The 25,638-nt window shown below is 44.0% G+C and overlaps 1 protein-coding gene across 1 annotated transcript in view; it reads left to right on the forward strand.

Annotated features, from left to right (window-relative positions):
* The window catches only part of BMP7 (bone morphogenetic protein 7), a 43,495-nt gene extending 21,705 nt beyond the window's left edge, over positions 1-21,790 (forward strand). The window contains exons 2-7 of the mRNA XM_085241714.1: positions 1,629-1,821; positions 11,619-11,767; positions 15,105-15,302; positions 16,986-17,062; positions 17,657-17,767; positions 19,001-21,790. Coding sequence (XP_085097840.1) covers positions 1,629-1,821; positions 11,619-11,767; positions 15,105-15,302; positions 16,986-17,062; positions 17,657-17,767; positions 19,001-19,150 — 878 coding nt within the window. The 3' untranslated portion in view covers positions 19,151-21,790. The remainder of the gene's footprint in view (positions 1-1,628; positions 1,822-11,618; positions 11,768-15,104; positions 15,303-16,985; positions 17,063-17,656; positions 17,768-19,000) is intronic.
* The last annotated feature ends 3,848 nt before the right edge of the window (positions 21,791-25,638 follow it).

The following is a 25,638-nucleotide window of genomic DNA, read 5'->3' on the forward strand; positions in this document are numbered from 1 at the left end:
CTGCAAATATGTTGGAGGAAAGGGATTGAGGCATATTTAATAGTGTTGCTTGCACTTACGGGGCAGCTTTAGCCTGCCAAGCGTTTTACAAATGCTGGTGACTATTCACAGTCCTCACACTTCAGGGTATGAGAGAGCAAGTGATCTTCCTGAGGCTGCACTACATGTTATAGCTGTAGGCAGAACAATAACTTTGTTCATTCATTCAGTGCAAGCGAAGGCTGCCCAAACTATAAAACCTTTTGCTGAACTTAATCGCCTCTGTCTTGGAAAGTTTAGGGGTTTCATACCTAAAACACTCCTCTAAGATGAATTCCAGCTATTAGCAAGAGCACTGAAGCATTTCCCCGAGCAGCAATCATACAGTGGCAAACGAGGAGCTCTGGACTCCTCGCAGCGATGATGTGCGAGAGGAGGAAGCGCCCGCGGCCAACTGCTGTGTGTCGGCCAGCAGAGCAGTGCTGACCCTGCTCGGGTCCCGTGGGCCCCCCAATCTGTCCCTGCCCCCCCCCTGGGGAGGCCCTCGCCTGTGCTTCGCTACTCATATACGTCTGCACTGCAAGCGCTGTACATTTAAATAGCAATTTTCAGACTTGGGCTGAAACTCCTCTTTTTCAGGAGTAATTCCATTTAAGTCAGTGGATTTACACAATGGATTTACTGCTGCCAGAAGAGAATCAGGCCTGTAGAAAGACACGCATTCTTTGCCAAGAAAATCTCAGAGCTAACTACTTGAATTGTGCAGTCGAGCTGCAGGGAGGTCAAGTGGACAGACAACAGGACCAGGACACACGGGAAGTCCCTGGTTCAAGCCTCAGCTCTTAGAACGATGCACGGTGTGACCTCTGGCGAGTCCGTCCGTCCCCTCATACCTCTGTTTTTCCCCGTTCTCCTTTGTTTGACTTGTCTATTTAATTTGGAGTTTGTCCGACGAAGGGTGCTGCGCTTTGTGTGTTTGGACGGGGCACTGGCACCTCTCCTCCCCTCGCTGGGGGACAGCCCTGGAATTCTGTTTCCCACTGACCCTCTGCCCCAACAGCCACAAGCAGTGGTACGGCCCCATCAGGGCGGCGGGTCGATCTGTCGCTCAGGGGCCTTAAAATGAAATCTTCATCCCTTGGAGTGGCACTGAGTGTCTGTAATGAGTTCAGCTGGCACTAAATGTGGGTCACAGGCAGGAAAAACCTCGCAGACTGGAATCTGCACGCTTGTGTACATGGGTGTGGGTTTATGTGTGTGTTTTCCTCAGGAGGCAGTCAGACTGAGGACCAGCCCTCCCAAAAAACCCCACCTGTGCCTTTTGCCTCTTCCTACAGCAGCTTGGTTGTTATCAGTGGCAAATGTCCAGAGTCACTTGTTAAGCACTGCCAAAATCATTAAAACACAACAGTCACCTGTACCAGACAGTTGTAAAACTGTTTCAAAGACACTCCATCAAACATCTTTATACTTACAGTAGCCTAGATAAAGTCTTGTATTTCCTACGTGCTTTAGCAAACCAAAGGACAGAATGAGATGCTGCAATCTGATATTCCTGCCCTTTTCTGTTGTGGCAACTCACAAGCGTGTTTGATGGTGAGGGGAAAGGGAACAAAGCAGGTGGCTAATGGGCTGTTTTTCTGTTTCAGTGGAGCATGACAGAGAGTTTCACCATCAGCGCTGCCACTACCGAGAGTTCAGGTTTGATCTCTCCAGAATCCCAGAGGGGGAAGCAGTGACGGCTGCCGAGTTCAGGATATACAAGGATTACATCCGCGAACGCTTCGATAATGAAACGTTCCAGATTAGCGTCTACCAGGTCCTCCAGGAGCACCCAGGAAGGTGAGTGACCCACAGGGAAATCCTGATAAAGCACAAGCGCAGCAGGTTCCTTCTAAGGGTTATGGCCAATAATGTTAGATAAATTGGTGCCGTCAGCAAAAGGGGTTTGGGCAGGAGGGCTGTAAGGTGAAATCTCAGTGCTAACGTCAGCATGTTGCTGCTGTGTGTTCTCAGCCCCAAGGGCACAGGGTGAAGGTGCCCTGGGGCAGGAGGAGACCATGGGTGCGAAGTATTTCAAGCTTTCTGGAAGACCTGCCCTATTCCTCTTGCTGCTTATAGATCTCGCAGTGGTAAAACCACGTCTGAATGCTTCCTTCCTAATTGTAGCTTAATTGCTAACCTTTATTACCGAAGGCGTTTGAGAACCCTAATTAACAAAGACAGATGACACCATGCTCTTTATATTGACTGATTGTTTTGTGTGTGCAAAACTACAAGATGAGCTATTAAATCCATTCCAAGCAATTATTAACGTATGCCAAGCTCCCTGACAAATCCTCCAGGGAACCTGAATAAGAACATATGTTTAATTTCCTCATCTGTTTTCAGTTCCAATTAATCAGCAATCTCAAACCATTTATCAAAAGCACTTAGTTTCACTGGCACGTATTTCTTCTAAATACACATCCTACCAAAAGCGAGATTACATTTATTTACATGAAAAGTATTCACAGTCACATGCTAGTCAGAAGTTATTCTTTAGGACCACTAAATATGAGGTAATAATACTACAGCCCTAATTTAGGTTTATGAAGAGAGAAACACAAGGGATTTAAAAAGGGGAAAGTCCAAAATGGTAAGAAACAATAGTGCAATCAGGATTCTGGCTTCATAGTTTTATAAGAGGTAATAAAAATGGAAAAAAAAACAAAACAGTTTTGCATTTTTGATCCATTAAAATACGACAGGAGACCTTATCAACATTTTTAAATGGTGAGATATTCAACAGACTTTGTTGTGTAAGTGTTTAAACACTGGTGCGTGGGTCAAGACTCCTGGCCCTTCAATATTTCTAATGACACTTACTTACAGGGTTTTGAGGACTGTGATAGTATTAACCTATTTTTATCCAACAATGATAACCTATACATTTTAACTAGGGTTTCTAAAAGGAGATGGCAACACGCCACAAACTGCATAGGACCTCTTAGATTCCTCTTACCACTAACATTTACGTTTACTCCATCTCTGGCTCCTATGGAGACAGAAGCCTCCTTTTGCAGTATTTCTTAGGTAGGTCATGAAGGTAAAAGCCTGTGGGGAGAACTTTCTGCTCTTGGGAAGCACAGAAGGAAATGTGCTGGCAGACGTGCAGTGTGCCAGGTCTGGAGGAAATGCCAAAATATTCTTGGAGTAAATGTCCTTCCTCATGAGGATGATGCCAGGGAAGTTCTCTTTCATATCCTGATTAGTGAGGTGCTCACTAGGAAATTTACTGACAGAACTGAGTGTCACCTTAATTTTAAGATGAAAGATCCACAGGTTTGCTGGAAATATCCGCAGAGAGGTCTGTGATGTCCCTTCTGGGGATGGCTATGTGGATACAGCTGCTTGGAGCAGCAAGTGTTCCTGTGAGCTGCCTCCTCCACAACTTCTTATTCCTAAAGGAAAAAATGCTTGCAAAGGGCAGGCATCTACACGAACTGCTGGGTGGAAGAGGTGAGGAATCTTACTAATTATACAGATGTTCCAGCTACAAGATTAGATGCAATTTTACTGCATCATATTCACCACAGGAATATCTTTTTAAATGAGTGTTCATGCATATTCACCCTTTGCATACATTTTGGCACAGACAATGTTGAGTTTTGAACAGTTTGTGCTGAAAAAATATTCCTATTGGTTTGGATTGACCAAAGGTAAAAATATTGTCACTAGCATTTGTAAAAATATTTGCTCTTTTTCTGCATTTTTCCACTGACATTTTCCAACCAGCTCTGTCACAGACCAGTCATCCAAGTGAGTGTGTCATTGGGCAAGAAGAGAAAGAAAACAAACTCTCTCCAGTGTTGATCAAAAAACACCCATTCGCTTTGATGCTTTCTTGGCTGTTTGTCTCATCCTGAGCAGGCTGGAAAGTCAGCCCCATCCGACGTTGTTAGCAACAGGAACAAAACAAAGCCAAACTCTTCCCCCCGCCCCCAGGCAAGAAAGCCTTTGCTCGCATTTTGCTTTGTTGATTCCCTTCCCTACAGCATGGCAGGTATGTTGGCCAACAAAACAACAGATGGTTTTCCCTCTCCCTGTGCTCTTAGGGTGATAAAATGGCAGTGGCATCTCCCAGCAGATTACTTGAATTGCCTTTCAAGATCTGAAAACCTAGAATTTCTCCAAACCTGTGCTCTCCCTCAGTGTGCTCTGCATTCATTGCTCTCCTGCAGCACACAGCAAAGGTTGGGATAGCCTCTAGGGCCCAAAGTTGTACTGCATTTAGCTGGAAAGACAAAGTTGTGGCTGACTGGGGATCTTTTATTAGAGGATGAAGAGACCACTGGATGTGCTGAAGGCTTGGATTTCAGTTAAACCTCAGATAAGCCTCCAGTTTTGAGGGTGTGCTGGTGTGCCCTCAGTTCAAATAAACCATAAGTACTAGCAACTCAACAATTAATTACTTACTTTACGAGTTCGGACAGGTTGACAGGTATCTAACTGGCAATGACTCTGTCTGCATTTTACCCCGGACGAAAATACAGCTATAGGTCTTTACAGACAGATGGCTGCACCCACAACAGACTGTTTCTGAAATTCTCTACCTCAGTGCTACTGACACCTGCACACAGGATGGAAGCTCACGCCTGTTTGCTCCATCCTCTGTAGCAGGCTGCATGCCCCTCAGGACTTTGACGAAGATAAATTATCTCTGTCTGTACGAAGCTATAAACACAGGTGTTTATAGGCAACCAGACTAAATGACCAAATCTTTCTGGTCTTTCCAAATCTATGAATTCATTGCAAGGCAAACCTTTCACACTAGCAACATCTCCTGTATAAAAAAGCAGGTACAGCATTCTTTAGGCATGAAGCAGCAGTTATTCACTGTAAGCAAACAAGTACATTCATGAACAAAATGTTTCAAATATAATAAACACTGAGAAAACAGTCGATATTTTGACTAATATAGCAAGTCCCAAAGCTTTTGTGTGCACAACTTCTGTTTGGTCTTCATGGTTCACTCACCCAAAAGCTTGGGAAAGAGTTTCATAAAGCCAGCATCTGGGCTGAGGAAGGTGCTGAGCAGCAGGACGTGGAGTCCTGCCTGGGGTCACCAACCTTACCAGTGGGAACTAAAGGCACCAGGAAGCTCCCATCAACTTCAAGAGCTCAAACTTGCTCATCTGTCTGCACCTTCCAAAGCTGACATACCTTATCCCACTTTCATCTTCAATTTCAGTGAACCCAGCACTTGCACTGTGGGGTAAATCCCAACCCCTTTGAAGTGGATGGGAGTTTTGTTACTGGAAAGAATAAAGCCAGGTACTTGACCAGCCTTTACTAATCCTAACGTAGTTGTTACACGTTTGCTTTGTGGCCATTGTGGATTTCATAGGCTTCAAAGGCAGAGAACGATTTGAATGCTCGTGTTACCAGCCCTACAGAAAATAAGATCTTGCATGATGCATTCCCAGGTTTGACTTGCAGCTGAAATGCTTTAGTTTGTATTTCAAACTGAGCCACTTCTACACCTAGATCAAACCTGAGCCCCTCTCCAGAGTCCTTTCCCTGTTTATGGGGATCTGTTCCCAGGTTATGGATTGAAACATGCAATTTTAGTAACTAAGATGGGCTTTGGTCCACCCAACAGGAGAGGCAGATGTGCCTTCTTTTTGGAGCTTCATAAAATACCAGTATAACTGTTCTAGGAATTGTGCAGTGAAGAAAGATACAGTCAAACATAGCATCCCAGCACCAGGACGACACCTGCAGGTACTCTGACAGCATCTAGAAAGGTACTGACAGTAGTTCTGATCTGTTTTTGTGTGTGTGCTGTCTGCACATAGGTCAGTAACTGTCCTCATCACGTTATGCTTTTGGGCACAGCAGCATGGGAACTCCAGCATGGAAACCCCGTAGCCTTCCAAAGATAGGGCTGCATTTAGTTGTCTCTTTCAGACCATTCCTAAAAGCCACTGCAGCCTGCAAAAACCCCTGACAAGTCCTGAACTCACTGAGCAAGCAAAGCTCTTCACAGGCACTTGAGTATAGCTCCTCCAATGGGCTCTTCCTCAGCTAAGCAATCCACTTATGAACAGTGATTCAATACAACAGAAACATCTGTATATGAAGTGTCAGAGATACGTACATAACCTCGTTTCTCTCAGCGCTGTTTGTACAAGGGGTTTCATAAAGGCTCTGTACCAAAGTCTCTCACTGCCACTTTTAATCAACGTTTGAAACCTAGATCTCCTTCTCAAACACTATACAGAAAAGGGAGAACAGCAGTGGGGACACATGAGACAGAACTAAGAATCTGTTGAAATGTTTGAATGAATTTTATTTCTCCCAAGATTCAACAAAATGTACACAGACCTGTCTTACCAGCATAACAGACCTTGGAAACCACCTCCAGCACTCTCTGCTTCCTGCTGGGGCCATCCCTTCACCTGGGGAAGCAACAGGCTGCTCTGCTGGCAGCTGTTCCTCTGGGAGCACGAGAGGGCTTTTACCAGGGGGGAATGCAAGGGAAGGAAGGGCTGGGGATGCTGTGGCAGTGTGGGAGGAGGGCTGCACCGGGTTTGTGTTGTCATGTGCCAGGGAGAGGCCCAGTGAGATCCTGGGGCCCTCTCAGAGTAGGAAAGTCTGAAAAATATTTTCCTAAGCTTGTCTTTGGACAGCTGCAGCCAACTTTAAGCAATGACACCAAGCAAACTGGAATCTGGATACTGCAGTTTTTTAATCCAAACAGATGTCTTCCAACGCCAGACCTCCTCTCCCCTTCCTGGGATGCCCTTTTTGCCTTCTCCTGCCTCCACTGCTCAAACCCAGACATGAACTGCCCACAGCTCCCATGCCACCTTTGCCTTTGGGCTACCTTTCAGTTAATTTGCCAGCTTGCACCACGCCACTGACCTAAAGAACTCCTCTAGGGTTATAATACCAGTCAAGAGGATAGGATTGTGCTCCTGTGGTTTATACTCTCAGTCAGTAAGACTTTTAACATATCTGTGCCTCCAGCATTCCCACTTAAAAACTGAGGAGGACTGACCCATATTTGTAAAGCAACTTGAAGTCCATTGCAAGGTGTCACAGTATGGCTATTGTTTAAAGCACTGCTCAGACTAGCAGGTTGGGATCAGAGCTGAGCAGCAGCTGGACAGCCTGAGTGCACTCCTTGTGTTGTCAGATGCCGACAGGGGACTGCAGGACCTGCTGGCTGGCTGCTGCCATCAAGGCTTTCAGCCTACTGGGAGGGCAGCACATCACAGAAATCAGCTCACTTTGGGTTGTAATGAAAGCTGCCAAGAGCCATCTTCTCTTCTGCTGCCTGCAGAAGCTTCTTCCTATTTATTTTTATCCCACTTGGAAGTGCTTATTAGTGTCAAGCAGCAGCTACAAATAACAGAGCTGTAAAAGAGGATGGGGAAGGTGAGTGGAGAAAACAGAAGAAAAGCAATGTATTCCTTATCACAGTATAAACAATAATTGCCGAGTTTGATCTGCTGTTCTCTCTTGCTATTGTAGAACTGCCAACTCCTAATTTTGTGGGGTCTCTCCCGTTGGCCTCTGTTCTTCCTCGTGCCCCAGCCCACCAGGTCTTGTGGTCAGAAGGATAAAAGAATGTTGCACTTTTGATTTTGGGATACATTTCTTCTACAATTTACGGCTACAAACTAACATGTATCTGAGATGCTGAAAACATAGGCAGCAAGAGGCAAAGATGGTTGTTAAACCTTTCTCTTGTCAGTGAATTAGTGGGGTTGCCGCACAGCTACTCCCTGGCTCTTCCCTTTCAGGGTGCTTTTACTTGCCTTTTCTTCATCTACTCTTACTGCTATGAACTGCACTTCCTCCTGTCCTTTCCTTATCCCACTCTGCTCACACAGCCCTGTAGCAACTTCAGCCCTTCCACATCCATAACTCCAGCTGCTTTCCAGACAGTCTCAGGCGCATCCTCCCCTGGCTGCCTCTCTTTGCAATACTTGTTATTCAACCTTCAGTCCAGAAACACCGAGTTAGCAAAGGACATTTTGTAGACCACACAGCAATTATGTGACCTGCGGATAAACTTTGGGCTGTGCTTTCTAGTGGGAGGTGTGTCTCCTTTCTAGTGTCCAGCACACCAGAACTACTGAAGCAATCAGTAGACAAGTGCCAACCTCCTGTCCTCAGCCCTGGCTGCATTGACAGCCTGATACTGTTTGGCCTGACTAAGCTGAAAGCCCTGAGTTTTATCATCTCTAGTAGCTTTGACACTCCCACTGATGTAAGCACTTTGAACGCTGAACCATTTTGATGTGGTCTCAACAAAACATACTTGTGGGCTGGATCCAGACTTCACCATTTATGTAACTCTAATCTAGACATTAACGTTTCCACGTCCCAGCTTAATTTTCTGTAAAACAAAGACCATGTTCCTTTTTGTATCCCTTGGCCTGACAGAAGGCTCAGTGAAGTTTCTCACATGCTCTGAATGTCTCAAATTAAGGGATTGAACAGAGGTACAAAGAACCAAAGTGCATCTCTGCCTCCTGGTTGTAAAGCCGTTATTGATCCTGCTCCAAGACCCTGCACACCATTGCTAGATCAGGTACCAGTGGGTAAGATGTGCACTAGAAACCTTTTCTCTTTGCACTTAGATCTTTAGCTCAAATCAAACACCACAACCAGTCACGTCAGACTTAACTAGCACTAACTTGTACAACAACTCATTAATCAGGAGCCCTCAGAACAAATTTTAAGACTGAGTAGAATAACATTTCTTTGCTGTGCTGCATACAGTTACCCAACACTGATGTCTAAAGTGATTGTTGTCCATTTGCTAGTGATTCAATGCTGTTTAGCCATAAGTCTTTAGGACGCAGGGCATTTCACTGAAAGGGAGGTTGTTCTTTTGAGCAGAACAGGAAGTTTCTTTTCATTGGAACCTCAGGTGCCACAACCTGAGGAGTGTCAGATGCTCTGCTTGCAGGCAGCTTTGTCATCCCAGTCCTGGCTGCTGCTGTTGGGCTAGAGTTGACAGTGCAAATCCAAGGGTGCTTGAACTTCAGGGAGCATCTGACACAAGGACTTTTTGGGTCCAAATGTTCCAAGTGTGCGTGGGAAGGACATTTCTCCTTAGTTCATCCCTTTGATCTCTCTCACTTTGGGCTTCCCCTACAGGCCTATTGTTTGCACATTGCTGTAACTACAGGAAAACAAATGCATTATACAATTTCCCAGCCTGACTCACCCTGGTACTTGATGCCTCATGTTGTCTGGTTACCCTGATTGCATCATGTCAGCATGGGAGGCTTAAAGGCTGTTTTTTTCTGAGTAATAACACTGAAGTTGAGCAGAAGTTGAAAAAAATGTATATACATCATTATTGCTATTATCTTCAACCTGCAAACGACAAGGGAGAAAAACCAAGCAAGCCAAGTCCCTATTAACTAATCCTTGTGTGAATCATGAGTTCCAGTCAGGGGCCATGCTTAAATGATGCAGTATGTGAATATAAAAGTCCTACATTTCTGGAAACTTGGACTCAGCCATCGGAATGGCCCAATCTGTACTACTCCCTCATCTCCAGCTCCTCTGGGATGCGTTCTGCTTAGCGTGTTGTAAACAGGGAAGGGCGGGAGGTGTCCGCACGGCTGTGTCATGCACTATGGGAACACAGCCATTGCTTCAGGGTGGGGATGGAACCCTGGGAAATCTGCAGGCCCCCCAGGTCTGAGCTCAAGCATCATGCATTCCTGTAACTACCACAGGCACAGAGGGAGGGGGTATCTGTGATGCCTGTTTTTGGCTGCCCTCGGTGTGCCCAGCAGAGCTGACAGCTCCAGAGAGCAAATCCTACACCTGAGTTGATCCTCTCCATCCCCACAGGCCCTTCCTAAGCCTGGCTGCATGAACATCTGCTGAAGTGTTCTGTGTAGGAAAACCCGTGTCCTGGCAAGAAAACAGAAAGTTCAATTCTCACGTAGGGTTTCTTCCACAATCCAAAGATTTGCTGAAAAAGAAGCACGGCACAGAAGTGCTGGGCAAAGGGAGGCACTGCAGTCATAACCTCCGCCCCACACCCACAGAACATCTCCTGCAAGGATCAGACCTGCCTCTTTGTTCTGCACTGAGCTGACCCAGAAAGCCACTGCAGTCCCCAAGCTGTCACACTCAGCACGGGCAGATGCAACACATGCAGCTGTGCTGTGTGCAGAGGCTAACAGTGTCATGCACTGGTGAGGAAACAACACAATCCTCCTTCTACACATGTTTGGTGCTGTGCTCACATGCTCTGTGGAACTCATTTCTGAAGTTTAGTTCCATGAAAGCCAGCCTAGAGCCAGAGGTGGTGACATCTATGAGCTCATGGAGGAAAGCCATCATCCCTCACACCCTCACCCACAAAGGTTGAGAACTAGGTAGTAAGAACGCTGCAATAAAACTCTGTTTCTGTTTTGAATCAGTTGTGTGGGACAAAAGCTTCTAATTTCTCTGTATCTCCCAGGGAAAATAATTACTAAAATCTGAAAGGCAAAAGCCTCTATGCTGACAGCTCTTCTCTGATTCACTTTTGATCACTTAGTATTTTGTGCAAGCGAGAGCCACTGAGAAAACTAAGTTAAATAAATATGTATTTGCACTAATAAATCAGTAGTGACAAAATTAGTAAGGCCTTCTTCTAGCTCTGAGGACATGAGTAAAGTGTTTTCCAAGGATGTATTTTCATTCAAAAGGATGTAATCACACTGAAACGAGTTATCACGTTAGTGCACTGCAGGCCTTGCAGGACTTGTCTAGGCACTTCCACCCTGTTTCTTCTTGTAAAGTCCTTTGTGGAAAGGAACCACACCGCCATCCAATTCTATTACTATTTTCAACAATCTCTTTCTTAGCCTCTGAAAAGAGAAGATTCTTTCCTTTGCACAACCTGTTTTTTTTTCCCCTCAAATTTTCATTTTACAGAAATTTGCCAAGAAATGTTTTGTAAATCCAGAATGATTTCACCGTTCTTAAATGTATGAAATCCTCTCTGTCACCGATCTGGTTTCAGTTCGACAACCTGAATAATCCAGCAGTGGTCTTCTAAAATTTTAAAGAACAAATTGAAAGGAAATTGCCACCCAATGTAATGCAAACCTGTGACAGTGCAGAGGGTTATTGCCTCAATCAATTATCTGCAACCTCAGATGAACAAGTTTAAAAAACCATTACACATGTTAATATATGCACGACACTGTTCCAGCTGGCTTGCGCTAGTGCTACAATTATGCATAAAAGTCAGGAAATGATGTGTGGAAAGGATAATGAGCAGCATTGTCTGCCCAATTACTAGGTTTGCATATGCAAACAGTAATTTTGCAAATCTGTGCCTGGCAAGCATTTTTTCCAAAGTCGCATCAGCAGCTCTGAGGTTAACTGCAGCAGCAAAGTAACCCAAAACCACCTCAACTCTGCTTCAACCTATCCTCTCTTTTTTGAAGAGGAGAAAAGCACTTCATATGAAGGTGATTAGGCAGGAAAGCACGCCAGCCCAGCTCCAGAATAACCTGTCTGCTCCTGAAAGCCAACCGAGCGTGTTGCTTAAAGCATGTATGTGAATGTCCTTAGAGGTCCCAGGGGAAAGTCCAACTAACTGGGAGTTACACTTCTTGTTTCAGGGATTCTGATTTGTTCCTGCTTGACTCCCGAACGATCTGGGCTGCAGAAGAGGGGTGGCTGGTGTTTGACATCACTGCAACCAGTAATCATTGGGTGGTGAATCCACAGCACAACCTTGGCCTGCAGCTATCTGTGGAAAGCATAGATGGTGAGTTTCAAACTATGTCAGTGAATATCTGCTTGGGGTATATGGTCCCAGTCAGGAGAAGACTTAACCATTTCAGTATTCTGTCCTTTGAACACGATCTCATGAGAATATTTTTCCTGTATTTGCTTAAGATGTGAAAAAGACATTATTTCAAGTTTAGGATGTACTCAAATGCTTTAGCAGATAGTGTGCAGTCACGTCAGTATTACCATGTTTGGGATGTGCACACAGCTATGTGTACACTGCTGGCAACAGCACAACAGAACAACTTCTGCATTTCTCCAGGTACAGTTGTGATGATTGAGAATGGATGGGAAAAGCTGGCTCTCAAATGTCTTCAGAAGGGCTGCACAAAGATTCAAATTCCACTTGATTTAAAAACTATCATAACTCTTAAAACTAAAAGAGTAAGGAAGACTGAGTGAAGACAAATTCAACCCTGTTTTCAGTCACCTGTCCTTGCTTTAAATTTCCAGTTTGCCTCCTAAAGGAAATACTTGGGATTACAGACGTGTCCAGAGTGATGGCACGTTCATTCAATTCAGGTTCACACAGAGGAAAATCGTACAGATCCAGCCTAGAGCCCGTAGAAAAGCAGTAGCTGGAGGTATGCTGAGTATCTCTAAACTCCAAAGATACTACAGTATCACTCTCCTGCTCTCCTGCTCAGAACACCTTAACGCTGCTTTGCCCAGCCCTGGCCTGGTGTTCTTGCAGTGCAGGTCAGTCTCTTTTTCATTACTGAGGAGAAACCCAGGTTGTTGTTTTCTTATAGGCTACAGATTTCACTTGTGACTTTCCAGGGTCCCGCATACAAGGAAAGGAACAACGCACAGCCATGGGATGTGCTGAGCTGGGGCACTCAGAAGTGGACTCTTAAAAGCATAAGCCAAATTTATGAGCGAGTCTTCAAAACCAGAAAATCTGGGTTTCAATGATTTGTGCATTCTCATCTGTTACATCACTCAAAGCAAACCAGGAATCTGGTTTCTCTTTACACTCCTGAAAAATCCAGCTGTGTTTATGAACATGTTTGAAATAATGTAAAAAATAAGTTGCTGCTTTTTCAAAATAGATTAACAAAATACTTTAATCAGCCTGACACTGTAGTTGGGAAAGCCAACTGCAGCATTCAGAAAGTAAATACAGAGATACAGAGCCTGATTGTCTCTTGCTGTTTGTAACTGAGTCCCCTGGCAGCTTGCTTCTGCTCTCACATTTCTCCTCCATGCATGTGAATTTTTCTTTCTATTTTGAATGGCAAGGACATGTCCTTCCTTGCTCCCCAAGTTTTGTTTTGGATTTAGACCAACTGCACACTGACAAGAGAGCTGCTTTTACACCTGGATTTCATATGAAAATCCTCTGCTGAAAGCACAGCAGGGCTTTGCTGGAACGCTGTATGCTTGGGCAACCCCCAAAGCTTTAAGTGAAAGGTTTTCCTTTGTATCTGTCCCTAAATATAGAGATCTCCAACCATGAAACCAGTACAGCTTCCATTAAAAAGAAAAAAAAAATGAAGTGACATCATGAGTATTGTCCAGATGAGATTACAGAGAAGAAATTCAGTAACTCATCATTTCTTTATAATCTTGCCAAATGAGTATCAACATGTATAACTAATGTGGAGTCACAGGGTAGAATTTTACTCTTAGAAAATGGGGATCAGCTCAAGCAGCAAGCAAGAAAAATATTGGAGTGACTCAGGAGCCTGCAGAGCTTTCAGCCCTGCTCCAATTTGCCTCACTTGGCACCAGCAGTTACTGCCTTGGGTTTGCTTAAGCTGCTGCTTGAGATCCCATATTTGACAGTACTAAAAAGCAGCTTCATAAAAGCAAGTAATGCTTTGCCCTCTGGTTCAAGAGCACAGCTTTAGTTCTTTTTGGAGACATTTATCATTGCTTATAGGGGACTTACATACGTGCCCTCAGGTCTAACTTCACTACCTGGTTCTAACACTCTCATACACCCAAATACTGGATTTTTCCACACTTTTTTAATAAAATGAATTCCCATTATTATTAATAATGATAGAAAGGAATACACTCTCATACAGAGCCTCTTTTCCCCTCAGAAAACATTGGGACTGTACTGGTCTTGAACACATTGGTGTTAAATAAGGAATTAATTGCTCAGATGCTACTTATTGTTGCATTAATGAAAACCCATTAAACTTAAATTTCCATGTGAAGTCCGGTCACATCACTGCATACCTCTGACCTAACCTCCAGATACATCGTAAAGGTGAAATAATTTACCCTGGAAAAACCACAGCCACAGAGATACCTGGTAGATGAAACAACTTGGGAAAATAAAAAGGCTTCTTTGAAGGGGAAAGATTTGCCCAGGGACAGTATTCACGGAGTTCCTTCAGCTGAGTCTGCTTTCAGGAAGTAAGGCTTGGATCTGGCAAAGCCCAAGGACGAGTGGAACTACCTGTCTATTTAGCACTGGGTACTTGCTTAAGCACTTTGTGCACTCAGCCTCATTTATTTAAAATGCAAACCAGGCACATTTCCAGGTAGGAGCTTAGGCTGAAAGTGAAGATGCTGATGTGTGTCTACACAAAAGTCTTTATACATAACTTTCTGCTCTTTCAACCTGACCTGTCCTGGTGCCCTGCCCAGGAAATTGTTCACAGGGACCCTGGATGCCCTCACCTACCATAAACCTCTCCCTGTATTTTTTTTTGTACACAATTAATTCTACAGCAAAACCACTTAATGAGCTTTCAGCAAAAATAAAATTAATTTCAGAAGTGCGGGATGAAAGAAGCACACATGGTGATGAATGGCTTTGAACCAAGGTTATTGGGTACCGTAGTGCTGAGAGACAGCAATAAGCAAAACGTCTCTGAACATCTCAACTATTTGTTTCTCTCAGCTGCAGTATATCTGGAACTCTGACAGTATTTCATACAAGGCATTTTTATTTTAAGTTAATAACCTTCCAGTGGGCATTTAGTGCTCCTATGGGCTGAGTTTTATGGTTCCTTTTATAGGATCACTTCAAATTATAGGTTGGTGAACTTAATGAAACCCCTGTAAAGAATGTAGGAAAAGTTAATGCTAAGCGGATTTAGGGTAAAATAATTATACGTAGGAGTATTTTATGTAACTTTTACACGCAGATATAAAATGAAGTTAGCTGTGCTAAGCTGCTCTCCTCAGAAGTAGCTTTGCCGATTAAATCCAGGCCCCTGGTGGACTGATGCATATGGATGTACCTAGGAATCACCCTTCTGACCAGACAGCAGCTCTCCCTCCTGCTGTACTTACAATGTCTGCCGAAAATGGAAAGTTAACACAATCCTGCTCAATGCTGTGTTGTTGTTAAGGGCAAAGCATCAACCCCAAGCTGGCAGGGCTCATTGGGAGGCACGGCCCACAAAACAAGCAGCCCTTCACGGTCGCCTTCTTCAAAGCCACCGAGGTTCATCTCCGCAGCATCCGCTCCACAGGAGGGAAGCAGAGGAGCCAGAATCGATCCAAAACACCAAAGAACCAGGAAGCTTTCCGGGTGTCAAACATTGCAGGTACAGGGAGGTGTGCTGGGCCCGTTTTGCTGGGTGTGGGATAATGCTGTGCTGGACTTGGCACTACATGGGAACTGTTCCTCCCATACTTGGTGTTGGTTGTTATCTCTTTGGTTTCCTGCTAGTTTTTGGTTTGCTGGTCTGAAACCACTTGGTTTCAGGGATTAGGGATTATTCAAGCAAAAAAAAAACAACAAAAAACAACACTATTTTTCTTTGAAACAGTGTAGAACAGAGGGATATCCTAACCCAACTTGAAAAAGAAAAGCCATCTACACAGAAGCTCTCACACAAAGTAAATTCTTATTTTGAAATGTAAGATAACGACTTTAAAAGAAGTAATGTGAGTGCTACAATAATGTATTTCAGAGGATCTGAATTGAAATACTGTAGCTTTTCAAAAGGCTACAATTTTAAATGCAGCCACCCAAAGGCTTAATGATCCCAAATGAGGAAAACCCATTCTTCGCTCAGGATAGCTGCAGCTATTCTGGGGGGAGCTGCACTTCCCTAATATGGAAGAAAACTGTCAGGCATTTAAAATAGAAACGTGGTTTAATTATGAGATACCTCAGCATAATGGGCCCTCAGTGACCTTCCCAGCAGGACCCAGAGCACAGGGCTAGCTCCACTGAGGGCAGCAGTGCATTCCAGCTCTATTTCTGTGAGCACATCGCCAGACAAAGAGCGTGCAAGAGATGGAAGGAGCAGGACAACCTTGGGCACAAGACATGACTTGCCTTTCCTGGAGGTTGTCTGGGGCAACCTGCAAGGCTGTGGAACAACTCTTCCCTGTCAGTTGTGTTGCAGCTCCCTACTTTCAATCAGGTCATTCCTGTCCTAGGACTAATGATGTTTTTCTGCAGCTCTGGAGACAGGTGTGGCTCCTCTGACCTGCCCACGTGTATGCATTTCTGTACCTTACACCTCAAATCTTGGAGTCTCTTAAAATGCTTTTCCATATCTTGCATTTCTGAGCTCAGAGTTTTGCAGTTCCCCAGGCAATTGCTGCTTTGCAGTTAAAGTGCGCATTTTTATTAGCTGATACATCAATTGCTTTTTAAAGGATGGATGAGGGATAAAATAATTCCTTTCTTCTGTGAGCAGGTCAGAAAAGCCCCTGCAAAGCAGTGTCTGCTTGCAGCCTGAGGCCCTTGTGTTGATTTTGTTTCCAACAAGAGTTGGGAAAAAAAATGTCTTCTGGTACTTCTAGGTCTGTAGCTCGCACTTTGTTCTTTGGGTTTGCCATGAAGCATCATCATTCACTCTGACTGCAGCTGCACTGGACAGAACAACAGATTTCACATTATGTCCTAACTCTGCTTTGTATGCCTAAATGTGCAGCTATCCTGCTCAGACAGCTTGAAGCATAGGAAATAGTTAAAGGTTGCTTTTCTCCTATCAGTCCTTTCACAAGTTCTTTTCATATAGTAGGCAATAATCAAAGAGATCTGGTTTGTGCCAACACGAGGTCAGAGAAAACTCAGGGGCAAAAAAGCATTTTCCCAGGCTGCCCTTGGCCAGAAGTGCAATTTATATTTTATGACTACAGCACAAGAGACTGGAAATGGTTTTAAAAAAACAACCAAACAAAAAAAGCATCAGCAAGCACAACAGCTGAGCAGTGCAACTCCTGTTGTGTGGTGCTGGGCAGCCCAGCCTGACAGCCCGTGTCCCCTACAGAGAATAGCAGCAGCGACCAGCGCCAGGCCTGCAAGAAGCACGAGCTCTACGTCAGCTTCAGGGACCTGGGGTGGCAGGTAAGGGCTGCACACGACCGGGTGCCTCTGCAAATGCTGCTCCAGGCTGCTAGAGAGGTCAAGCTAATAAATGGATTTTTTTTAATTATTATTATTATTTATCCTTGGGGGAAAAAAATTACATGCCGCATTTAGTATGCTGAAAAAGTGCAGTTAGGGTATCCAAATATTTGGTGTGAAACTGGCCAAAACTCAGCATGCTTAAGTTCTTGTGAGATACTGAGGGCCCTGTATTTCCCTCTGGCAGCACTGAGAGCACATCCTCCAGCAATTCTTTCTAAAGTATTTTCATTTCTGTCAGCGATGGGTGGGCAACCAGGAGGACACTGCTGCATGGATCATAAAACTGACCCTGAGCTTCAGTGATTCCATGGACATGTCTGCAAGGTGGGACAGGATCCTGTAGGAAGGGCAGCTGCTTTAGAGGTGTAAAGACAGCAGTAGGAGAGCCAGTATGTCCGATTTTTTATTTTGCAAGCGACTGTAATTGTATGCAGACATAGGAATTGATAGATTTATGTGCCATTCTACTTTCTATTTCTCTGCACAATATTACTGCCTTTCTCCACAATCTAATGTCTTCAATTAATCAAGGACTGGATCATCGCTCCAGAGGGCTATGCTGCGTATTACTGTGAAGGAGAATGCGCTTTCCCATTGAATTCATACATGAATGCTACAAATCATGCCATTGTGCAGACACTGGTAGGTGCAACATACCTTGTAGAGTTATTTCTAATAGGTGCTGCTCAGAAATAAGTTTATATCCCCCAAAATCTCTATGCTAACAAGAGAAGGAAGGTCTGCATTAGCTCATTGAGATGCCTGCAGCATCTGGCTAAATATGTCTAGCCAAGTGGCCTGAATTAATAGTTGGCGAGGAATTACCCTGTCTTTGCTGCAAGCATTGACACGCTCTCTCTAGCTTAAAGGGGCCCTGTGATAGACATCTTAATGGTTGTATAGCCCCACTGCGTGACGAGGGAAGAGCAGGATGTGAGACCCATTACCAGCATCTCTTGAAAAAAACAAGCCAGCACTGCATGCTGCCTCCAAGAGCAGATTTGGGGACAGGCTGAGGAAAGGGTCAGCAAAATCCAAAATTACACAGCCCAGCTGCTCTGTGGGTGTATTTATTTTATGCAATTGTCAAAGATGTCCAGATAGGAGTCCCGAGCTGGCACATCCACACGGCACAGTGCCTGTGCTTTGAGGGGCCGCTGAGGACCCCAGCTGCTTCACCAAAGCCAATGCACCACAGCAGCTCAAGTGGCCAGGGGACACACCAGCCCCCGGTGCCCGGCTGCACAGCACCCCCAGCTGACATGGGGACACCCTCCTGACACAGCCACGTCCCCTGCACGCATCTGTGGAGCACGAGGAGGCTCACTCCTCTTCTTCATCCGTGTTCTACGCCTATGCACATCTAAGGACAGCACTGCAAAAAGCACTAGGGAAGCTAGAAGCATCCACATGTCCAAGACAAGAAGCTTTGCATGTTCTCCTCCTGGAGGACTGTTTACTTTCCTCCCTCTCTTGGAGGCCCTGCAGCAGCAGCCAGGGACCCGCAGCCCTTGGTGCCAGCCGGTACTGGGCCCCCCGCACAGCGCCTGTGGGACTGCTCTCAAAACCTCACCCGCACGTCCTGCAGAGTTTATTGGAACTGGTACACTTCTGCAGAACACTGGCTGCTCTGACAGATGGGAATTTTCTAATGAAAACCTGCTTCACTGAAAGATTTCCAACTAGATCTGCCTTGGGTGCGTGCGTCAGCCTCCATACATGCAGGGGACATCTCGAGACATTTGTACACAAAGCCAGGTGTTCAAAACATGTCTGTGTGTGCTTATGGGGGAGAGAGGGCTGCCTGGGAAACAGAAACATGAGGGAGGAGAAGGGAAACGGAAATCTTAACATGCTTCTGCTTTAATTCCTCAGGTTCACTTTATAAACCCAGAGACTGTGCCGAAACCCTGCTGCGCTCCCACCCAACTCAATGCTATCTCTGTGCTCTATTTTGATGACAGCTCCAACGTTATCTTAAAAAAGTACAGAAACATGGTGGTACGAGCATGCGGCTGTCATTAGATTTGTAGGAAAGAGTAAGATTATTTGTAAAGAGCGAGTTTTGTATGGATGTGTGGGGGAGGGGAAAAGGTTAGCACTGCAGCAATGAGCTCGAAAATCCCAGTTTTTAGGACTGGGCTTCTGAAAGTTCAGACAATGGAGCAGTTTCTGGATCTAAGTGGCATTTGAACACATTTTGTTTTAGTTTATTACAGACAATGAGCTTGTAAACTGAAACAAGCCAGAGAAACCATTTAAAATCAAATCTGCCTACAAAATTGGCTCCTACAACACATACTTCTGCAAATGAGTCTTTCAGAAGATTGCAAATTCACCAATGTTGATTGTGAATTAAAAATTAATAATTATCCAAAGTGAGAATGTTCTGTGACTATTGAGCATGTGTAGTTCCTGTAACACAGTTTGCAATAAAATAAGTGAACAAAATATACCTGGAGTGAACAGGTATTTTGTTAGAGAATTATTACTTCCATCCCTCTGTTTGCTTCAGTTTCATAAGCAGAAGCATTTTTAATTGGATGCAAGTTCCAGTTTTAAATGGCAGGAGCAGAAGCTATATCTGAATTGAATGGAGTTCAAAAGGATAAACCAGTCTCAGGAAAAGAACATCATAATGGGCAAGCAAGAAAGTGAAGAAAGTAACTCCAAAGAACAAGACTTTTAGGGCATACTTCTTTTTTCCTCAAGGGAAAAGAAATTCCCTGTAGCAACCAGAAAGAATTTATGTGTATGAATTTGAAACAGGAAAGCAGCACAACATTAAGAAACAATTTGGGATTAAACCTAATGCTTAGCTGAGGTACCCCAATCAGCTATGGAGTTGTGAAAGACAGCCGAAGATCCTCCTCCTGTTTGGATAATATCCACTGGCTTCAATGACAGAACAAATTCCAACACCTTTCCAAAGATGTGGAGTCAGAAGGTGCTGTGAGCAGAGACAAACTGCCAGCACCACCCCGGCACAGCTAGGGACACTGCAGGGGACCTTACTTTCCAGGGTCAGTGATTACAATAGAAGACACTGCTCTACTACTGCTCTCATCTCTGAAAACAACTAACAAGCAAAAAAAAACAAACAAAAAAACCCCACAACAAGCCAACGCTTTCAGAAGCCACATCAACAAGCTGGAACCAGAGACAAGAAACCACCCCTTTTCCTTCTTTTTAAAGCACAGGTTACACAAGCATCACATTTATGTAATTTAAACTCGACTGAAGTCGTTGTGATAAGAATACAGAGTAGCAGTAACCAATCACAGGCTGACTCAAAACTTGGGCATACATTACAAAAGCAGGACTGGCTTGAGTTTTACTAGAGAAAAAAAAAAGTTCTTTCCAAATAAACAAACACCAGGTCCTCAGCAAACCCAGCTCTAAATCCTCAAGCTTCTAAAGTCTGGACCTCCAACAGATGGGTCCAGAATATCATTAAGTGCCTGGACTTGGTTCTCAGCACACCGAGGAGATGTGATACAGCCGCAGGGGAACTCAGCCCCAGGTCCCTCCTCGGGGAATGGAGAGAAAGAAGATAGCAGAATGCAACCACGAGAACTTGGAAATCAGTCACTGCTCCTCTTCTTTTAGTCACAGACCAAATCCAGACCAGATGGCTCATTTAAAAAGCAAACAAACAAGTAAAGGAAGAAAAAGATTACTCTGTGAAATAAATTGGAAACTTGTTTCTGATGGTCTAATTCTAATTGCATTTAAGTCAATTGGTGTTTTCCCACCAGTTCTCTCAGCGGCATAAGATCAGGCTTATGGGAACGTGGAAGTCTCTCCACGATATTGGTAGGCTTTGGATCTCCAGATGTGCCCCACTTCCAAACCAGGCAACTCAAACGTGTGCAGGAACGGCCCACCCGCAGCACACACACACCACACAGCTGCAGAGAACTTCCACCTGCAGCAAGGTGGGACTGACCGAGCCGTCACCCACAGCCACAACTGCTGAAGCCAAACGTCTCCCTGGAGCTGCAGAGAAGACCATCTACAGCAGTCATGTCAAAACTGCCCTCAGGGCATTTCTTAGAGGGAGGTATTGAAATCCTACAGGTCAGAAGCATCTTTGGACGTTGCATATGTACGTACACCAGTGTTTCTGTAAGCCTCCTCAAGGAAGGTAAGGTGCTACCTAGAAGTTATGAGCTAATCAGATCTAAACTTCCACTATTTAGTAGTCAAGGGTTAGTTTTTCTTGCAACTGTTTCTGTGTTGGTGGTCACAGCGTTGGTGTATTGCATTTTTATTTTTTATTTTTAACTTGGACTGCAGTATCTTGCTGTACAGGACTCATATATTAAATATTATGTGGGGATTGTTTGTTTGTTTTTTTCCACATAATAGGATTCCTGTTGCTAGGCTTAACATCAGTTTCACTGTTTGTACATTTTTATGTAAATAGTTGTCACAAAGCAGAAGAATTATTTATTTCCATCTTTGAATTCCTTTTCAATCACATCCAGGAAAAATGATTCTCAGTTCCTAAGCACATTTGTTTCCTTATTTAAGAAGATATTTATTAACAGTTGGCAAAAATGCATACACATTTCTGGTTCTTCTCATAGAGCAGTTGTCAGAAGCCTTTTGTACAAACTAGTAAAATAAATCATTGCAACTTTACAAAAGATATCCCAACAACATCGTGTATCTGTGTGGTTTTTCTCCCTATATTCAAAGAACCTTTTTGGCTGGGCAGTATTTCACCTTGAGCATCTGTTTCCATGTAGCTCAATCTCTGTGCATTGGCAAAATCAGCACGTCACTGTTTGGTGCAGCTCCTTTTGCCCAAATACAACAGAGGAAAGAATATGAAAAAAAATATGGATATGTTTTGCAGAGTGCATTGCAAAGATCTATGATTGAATTATAGTGCAGCTGTCAGCAGCTGTTTCAAAGAAGCGGGGGGTAAATTAGTTCTGTTTACTGCTAACATAGTTCAGAGATTTAGTCATCCCAATAAAATTATAGAGGCACAAGGAAGGAAAAAAGAAACTCCAAAGGAACATCAGCCAAGAAGCTGACATTTTCTAATTTAGATTATTTTAGCATATTTCGGAGATGCTGCTGGCAGGAGGTTTCCTACTGTGGATACCACATTGCATTGCTATGGAGGCAGCTGAAAAAAATAACGGTCTAAATTCCTGTATTAACTAAACTTTATATCTTTGTGGCATAACAGCAATTTTCGGGTTCTTGTTTACTCTGAACTGTGAGCAGAGTTGTGCCAGTTCACATGAATGCATTTTGCTGATCCAGAAGCTTAAATTGTCAGCTTTCTGGAGTTAAACTATCTCGCTATCTATCTCACAAATGATTATACACTCATAAGTTTGCATGATGTTCTGATGTGAAGTCCAGCAAAGTGTGAGAGGAAAGACCTTTCTTGACCTAACTGATGTCTACCCAGGCCTTGTATGTCTTGATTAGTCTTATAAGGAGAATCTTCCAGTATTTCTCATGGACCAAATTCTCCACACCCATTTAAGCCAGATGTGGCTCTCGCAAAGGGATGAAAGAAGACAGACATCATCATGCCTTACAGCGCCAGCCTCACTATATAGCAGCCAACAGAAGCTTCACCACCAACTTCAGCACACCCAGCCGTATATCACGAAATACCAGTTGGTTTCCAGCTTTGCCACAAACACTCACAACTTGCTGGAGAGGCTTCATAGCAGCTCTCCCAGACCAGGAGCCAAAACTCCATTCCCAAGTTCACTGCAGCCTCTGTCAGTCCACAGCGCTACTGCAGCTTTGTCTCTTCATCTACTGTTTTGGAAGAGGAACTCTTGATGTGGATACATACACTGCCATAAACAGGCAGGGCCATAAAACTCGAGTGAACCAGCTTCAGAACTGCTGGATTTATCTGAGTAATGACATTTTAAAGCACATTTATAACATTTTATAGATCTTATTCTAACTTGATTTCAAAGCCAAACTTCAAGGATGTTCTGTTTGCTTAATTGAGCTGTTTTAGATCTGTCCCAATTCTGACAATAGGATCTTTTGGTCCTTATGCACGAAGCTGCTTCTGTTGCTGCCAAGGTTCATATAATATGAGATAATGATTTAAGTGAGTCTTTGTGTAAATTTAAGATTTGTGATGTCTATAGAAGTGTCAGTTGTAGATCCTAAAAATCAGATGGAGGGCAGGGCTAGAACAAGCAAAATGGCAGTGCCAAGGGCTGTGGGATTTCCTCTGCAGCTCTATTCACCCCTTTCATCTCCGCCTGCAATGGGAACAGACGCTTCTGGATGAAATAAAACCAAAGACTCATCCTTGGAGTTCAGAGTTTGCATCCTCTGCATGTTTCCATCCAGATACCCTGCCTGCTGACTTCCATAGCTGCCACAAACACATTATTCACTGTATTCAGCCGTTCCTTTGGAGAAAAATACTGCCCAATTAAGTTAAAAGGAGCCTGTTTGAAGTTTTTATTTATCAGGTAATGATTGACAAGAGCTTGAGGCAAAAACTAAGAGCACTTTATACTATAATCATTCATTACCCAAGCACTTAAGCAACACAAATGGGTTATTAAGGCCACTTTGAGTTACTCTGTTCTAAATAAAAATATTGATTCCCTTTTGTTTAATGCAGCAAAATCTGTATTCCTAAACCAGCAGCAAAGAAAGATCAGAAGTTTTTGATAACACAATGGTTTGTTCCCCAGTATGCACATTACTGTTTCCCCAGGGGCTTCTGACCAGGCACTAAGAGAGGACTGAGTTTAATGCTTTGAGACTAATTTTGATACTGCGAGGTTTCCAATTAATTCCATAAATGGAGAGAGCACAGTCTTTCAACAGCTTGACTTTGGTTTTATATTCATCTCCTTTATTTTTTTCCCCCCTTCCATCAGAGGAAAGTACTGGGGGAGCAAGGGGAGAACAGGAGGCTATGGTTTCAGTCCCATTAAGCCTTAGAAAGGTAGCTTCATGCTTGGCTAATTGTCCAGACTGTTTTTGTGGGCATGGTTAAGCATTTAACCATTTGCAGGATAAAGCTCTATACAGAGCTGCTTGAATTGGCCTCACCCTCAAAGAATTGGTTTTGCTTGTCTGCAGTAAAACCCAATCCCAAGCCAGTCAGCAATAATTTGGGGAACAGAGCATTTCTGTCTGGAGCTGAGGGGTAAGTGGCTTTATTCACTGCAACATCCACATAATTAGAAACATGCACTTACCCTTTCTGAACTGGAAGCTAAGGGACTTTGCAGTTAACAGTTCTGTGCTGCTGATAACTTGGGCCTAATGATCCTATTTTAGGCAGCTCTTAAGACAAGGCAGGGGATCCCAGGCCCCCAGAGTATCTGTCATGCTGTAGTGTGTCAGCACCTGGAACTCAGGCCAAGGACCTCAGGCTGATGCTAAACTTCCAAAGCAGCATATACAGGTTTGGGTTGCACTGTAGTTGCAGGAGCCTTTTATCCCTTCATCTCCATCACATGAGCTCTCCACAGCAGTGGGCAATGGCCCTGGCAGTGGCCAGACACTAGCAGTGACACCAGCAGGGCGACCTCTGCCTTGGCTAATGAATGCAGACTGTTCCAGGCCGCTGGATTTATTCCTCTGCTATTTGTCACTGCTGTGTCAGGTGCTTCATGTAAAAATACATGGAAGCAGAGAGATGCAGTGTCTGGATTCTGTTAGAAGGGTCAGAGCTCAAAGATATCACTTCTCAAGTCCCAACAACGTAAGCCATTTTGTTTGGCACTTGTAACAAGCTGTAGACGAAAGCTGTAGTCTCAGGCTCTACATCTGTCTCACTTGTGTGGAAGCACTACTCAGCCTCAGAAAAGATACTTGAGAACAAATTCCTCATCTTAGAAATCAGCTTCTACTGCATACTGTGCACACAGGGAGGAAGCACAAGTCAGCACACTCCTCTAGCCCCAGACGGACTAGCATAACGTTTTGCTTCTGATTTGTTATTAATTTCCCAGTGACCTTCTGCAAACACTGACCAATATTTGGATCCCGAATCTAAAATTGTTCACTAAAAATCCAGTGAACTGCATTGTTCTTCCTTAACAGAGAATGACCTGGCTTGACTGCAGTTTTAAGACGTGGAGATAATTATTCCAAGGCCTTATTTTACAAAACCTCAGGGCTGGAATTCTAAGCAGACAGTAACTGGAGGTACTGCAAAGCTTTGCAGCTGTACAATCACATGTTGAAATCCATCTCTTAAGGTTTCTCTTGCAAACCTGGCCAGCAATTCTGGGGGAGAAGTAACTCAGCATTCATGAAAGCTGGGCCTCCGTTGACTTGAAGACATTTTAACCAAGCAATCTTTATACTAACTGCAAGGCAGAAATTCCATACATCCTCTCTCTTTTTTTAAATAAAAAAAAAAAACTGGAGTCATACACAAATGATTCCAAGTTCAGTCCATCAGTTGTTTTGGTTTCACATGACTACTGAGAAATCAACTGTAAAAGCTAGTGCAATAATATACACACATACCATGCACAGAACGT

This window comes from Meleagris gallopavo, chromosome 22 (genome assembly GCF_905368555.1).
Source record: "Meleagris gallopavo chromosome 22, MGAL_WU_HG_1.1, whole genome shotgun sequence".
Taxonomy (NCBI): Eukaryota; Metazoa; Chordata; class Aves; order Galliformes; family Phasianidae; genus Meleagris; species Meleagris gallopavo.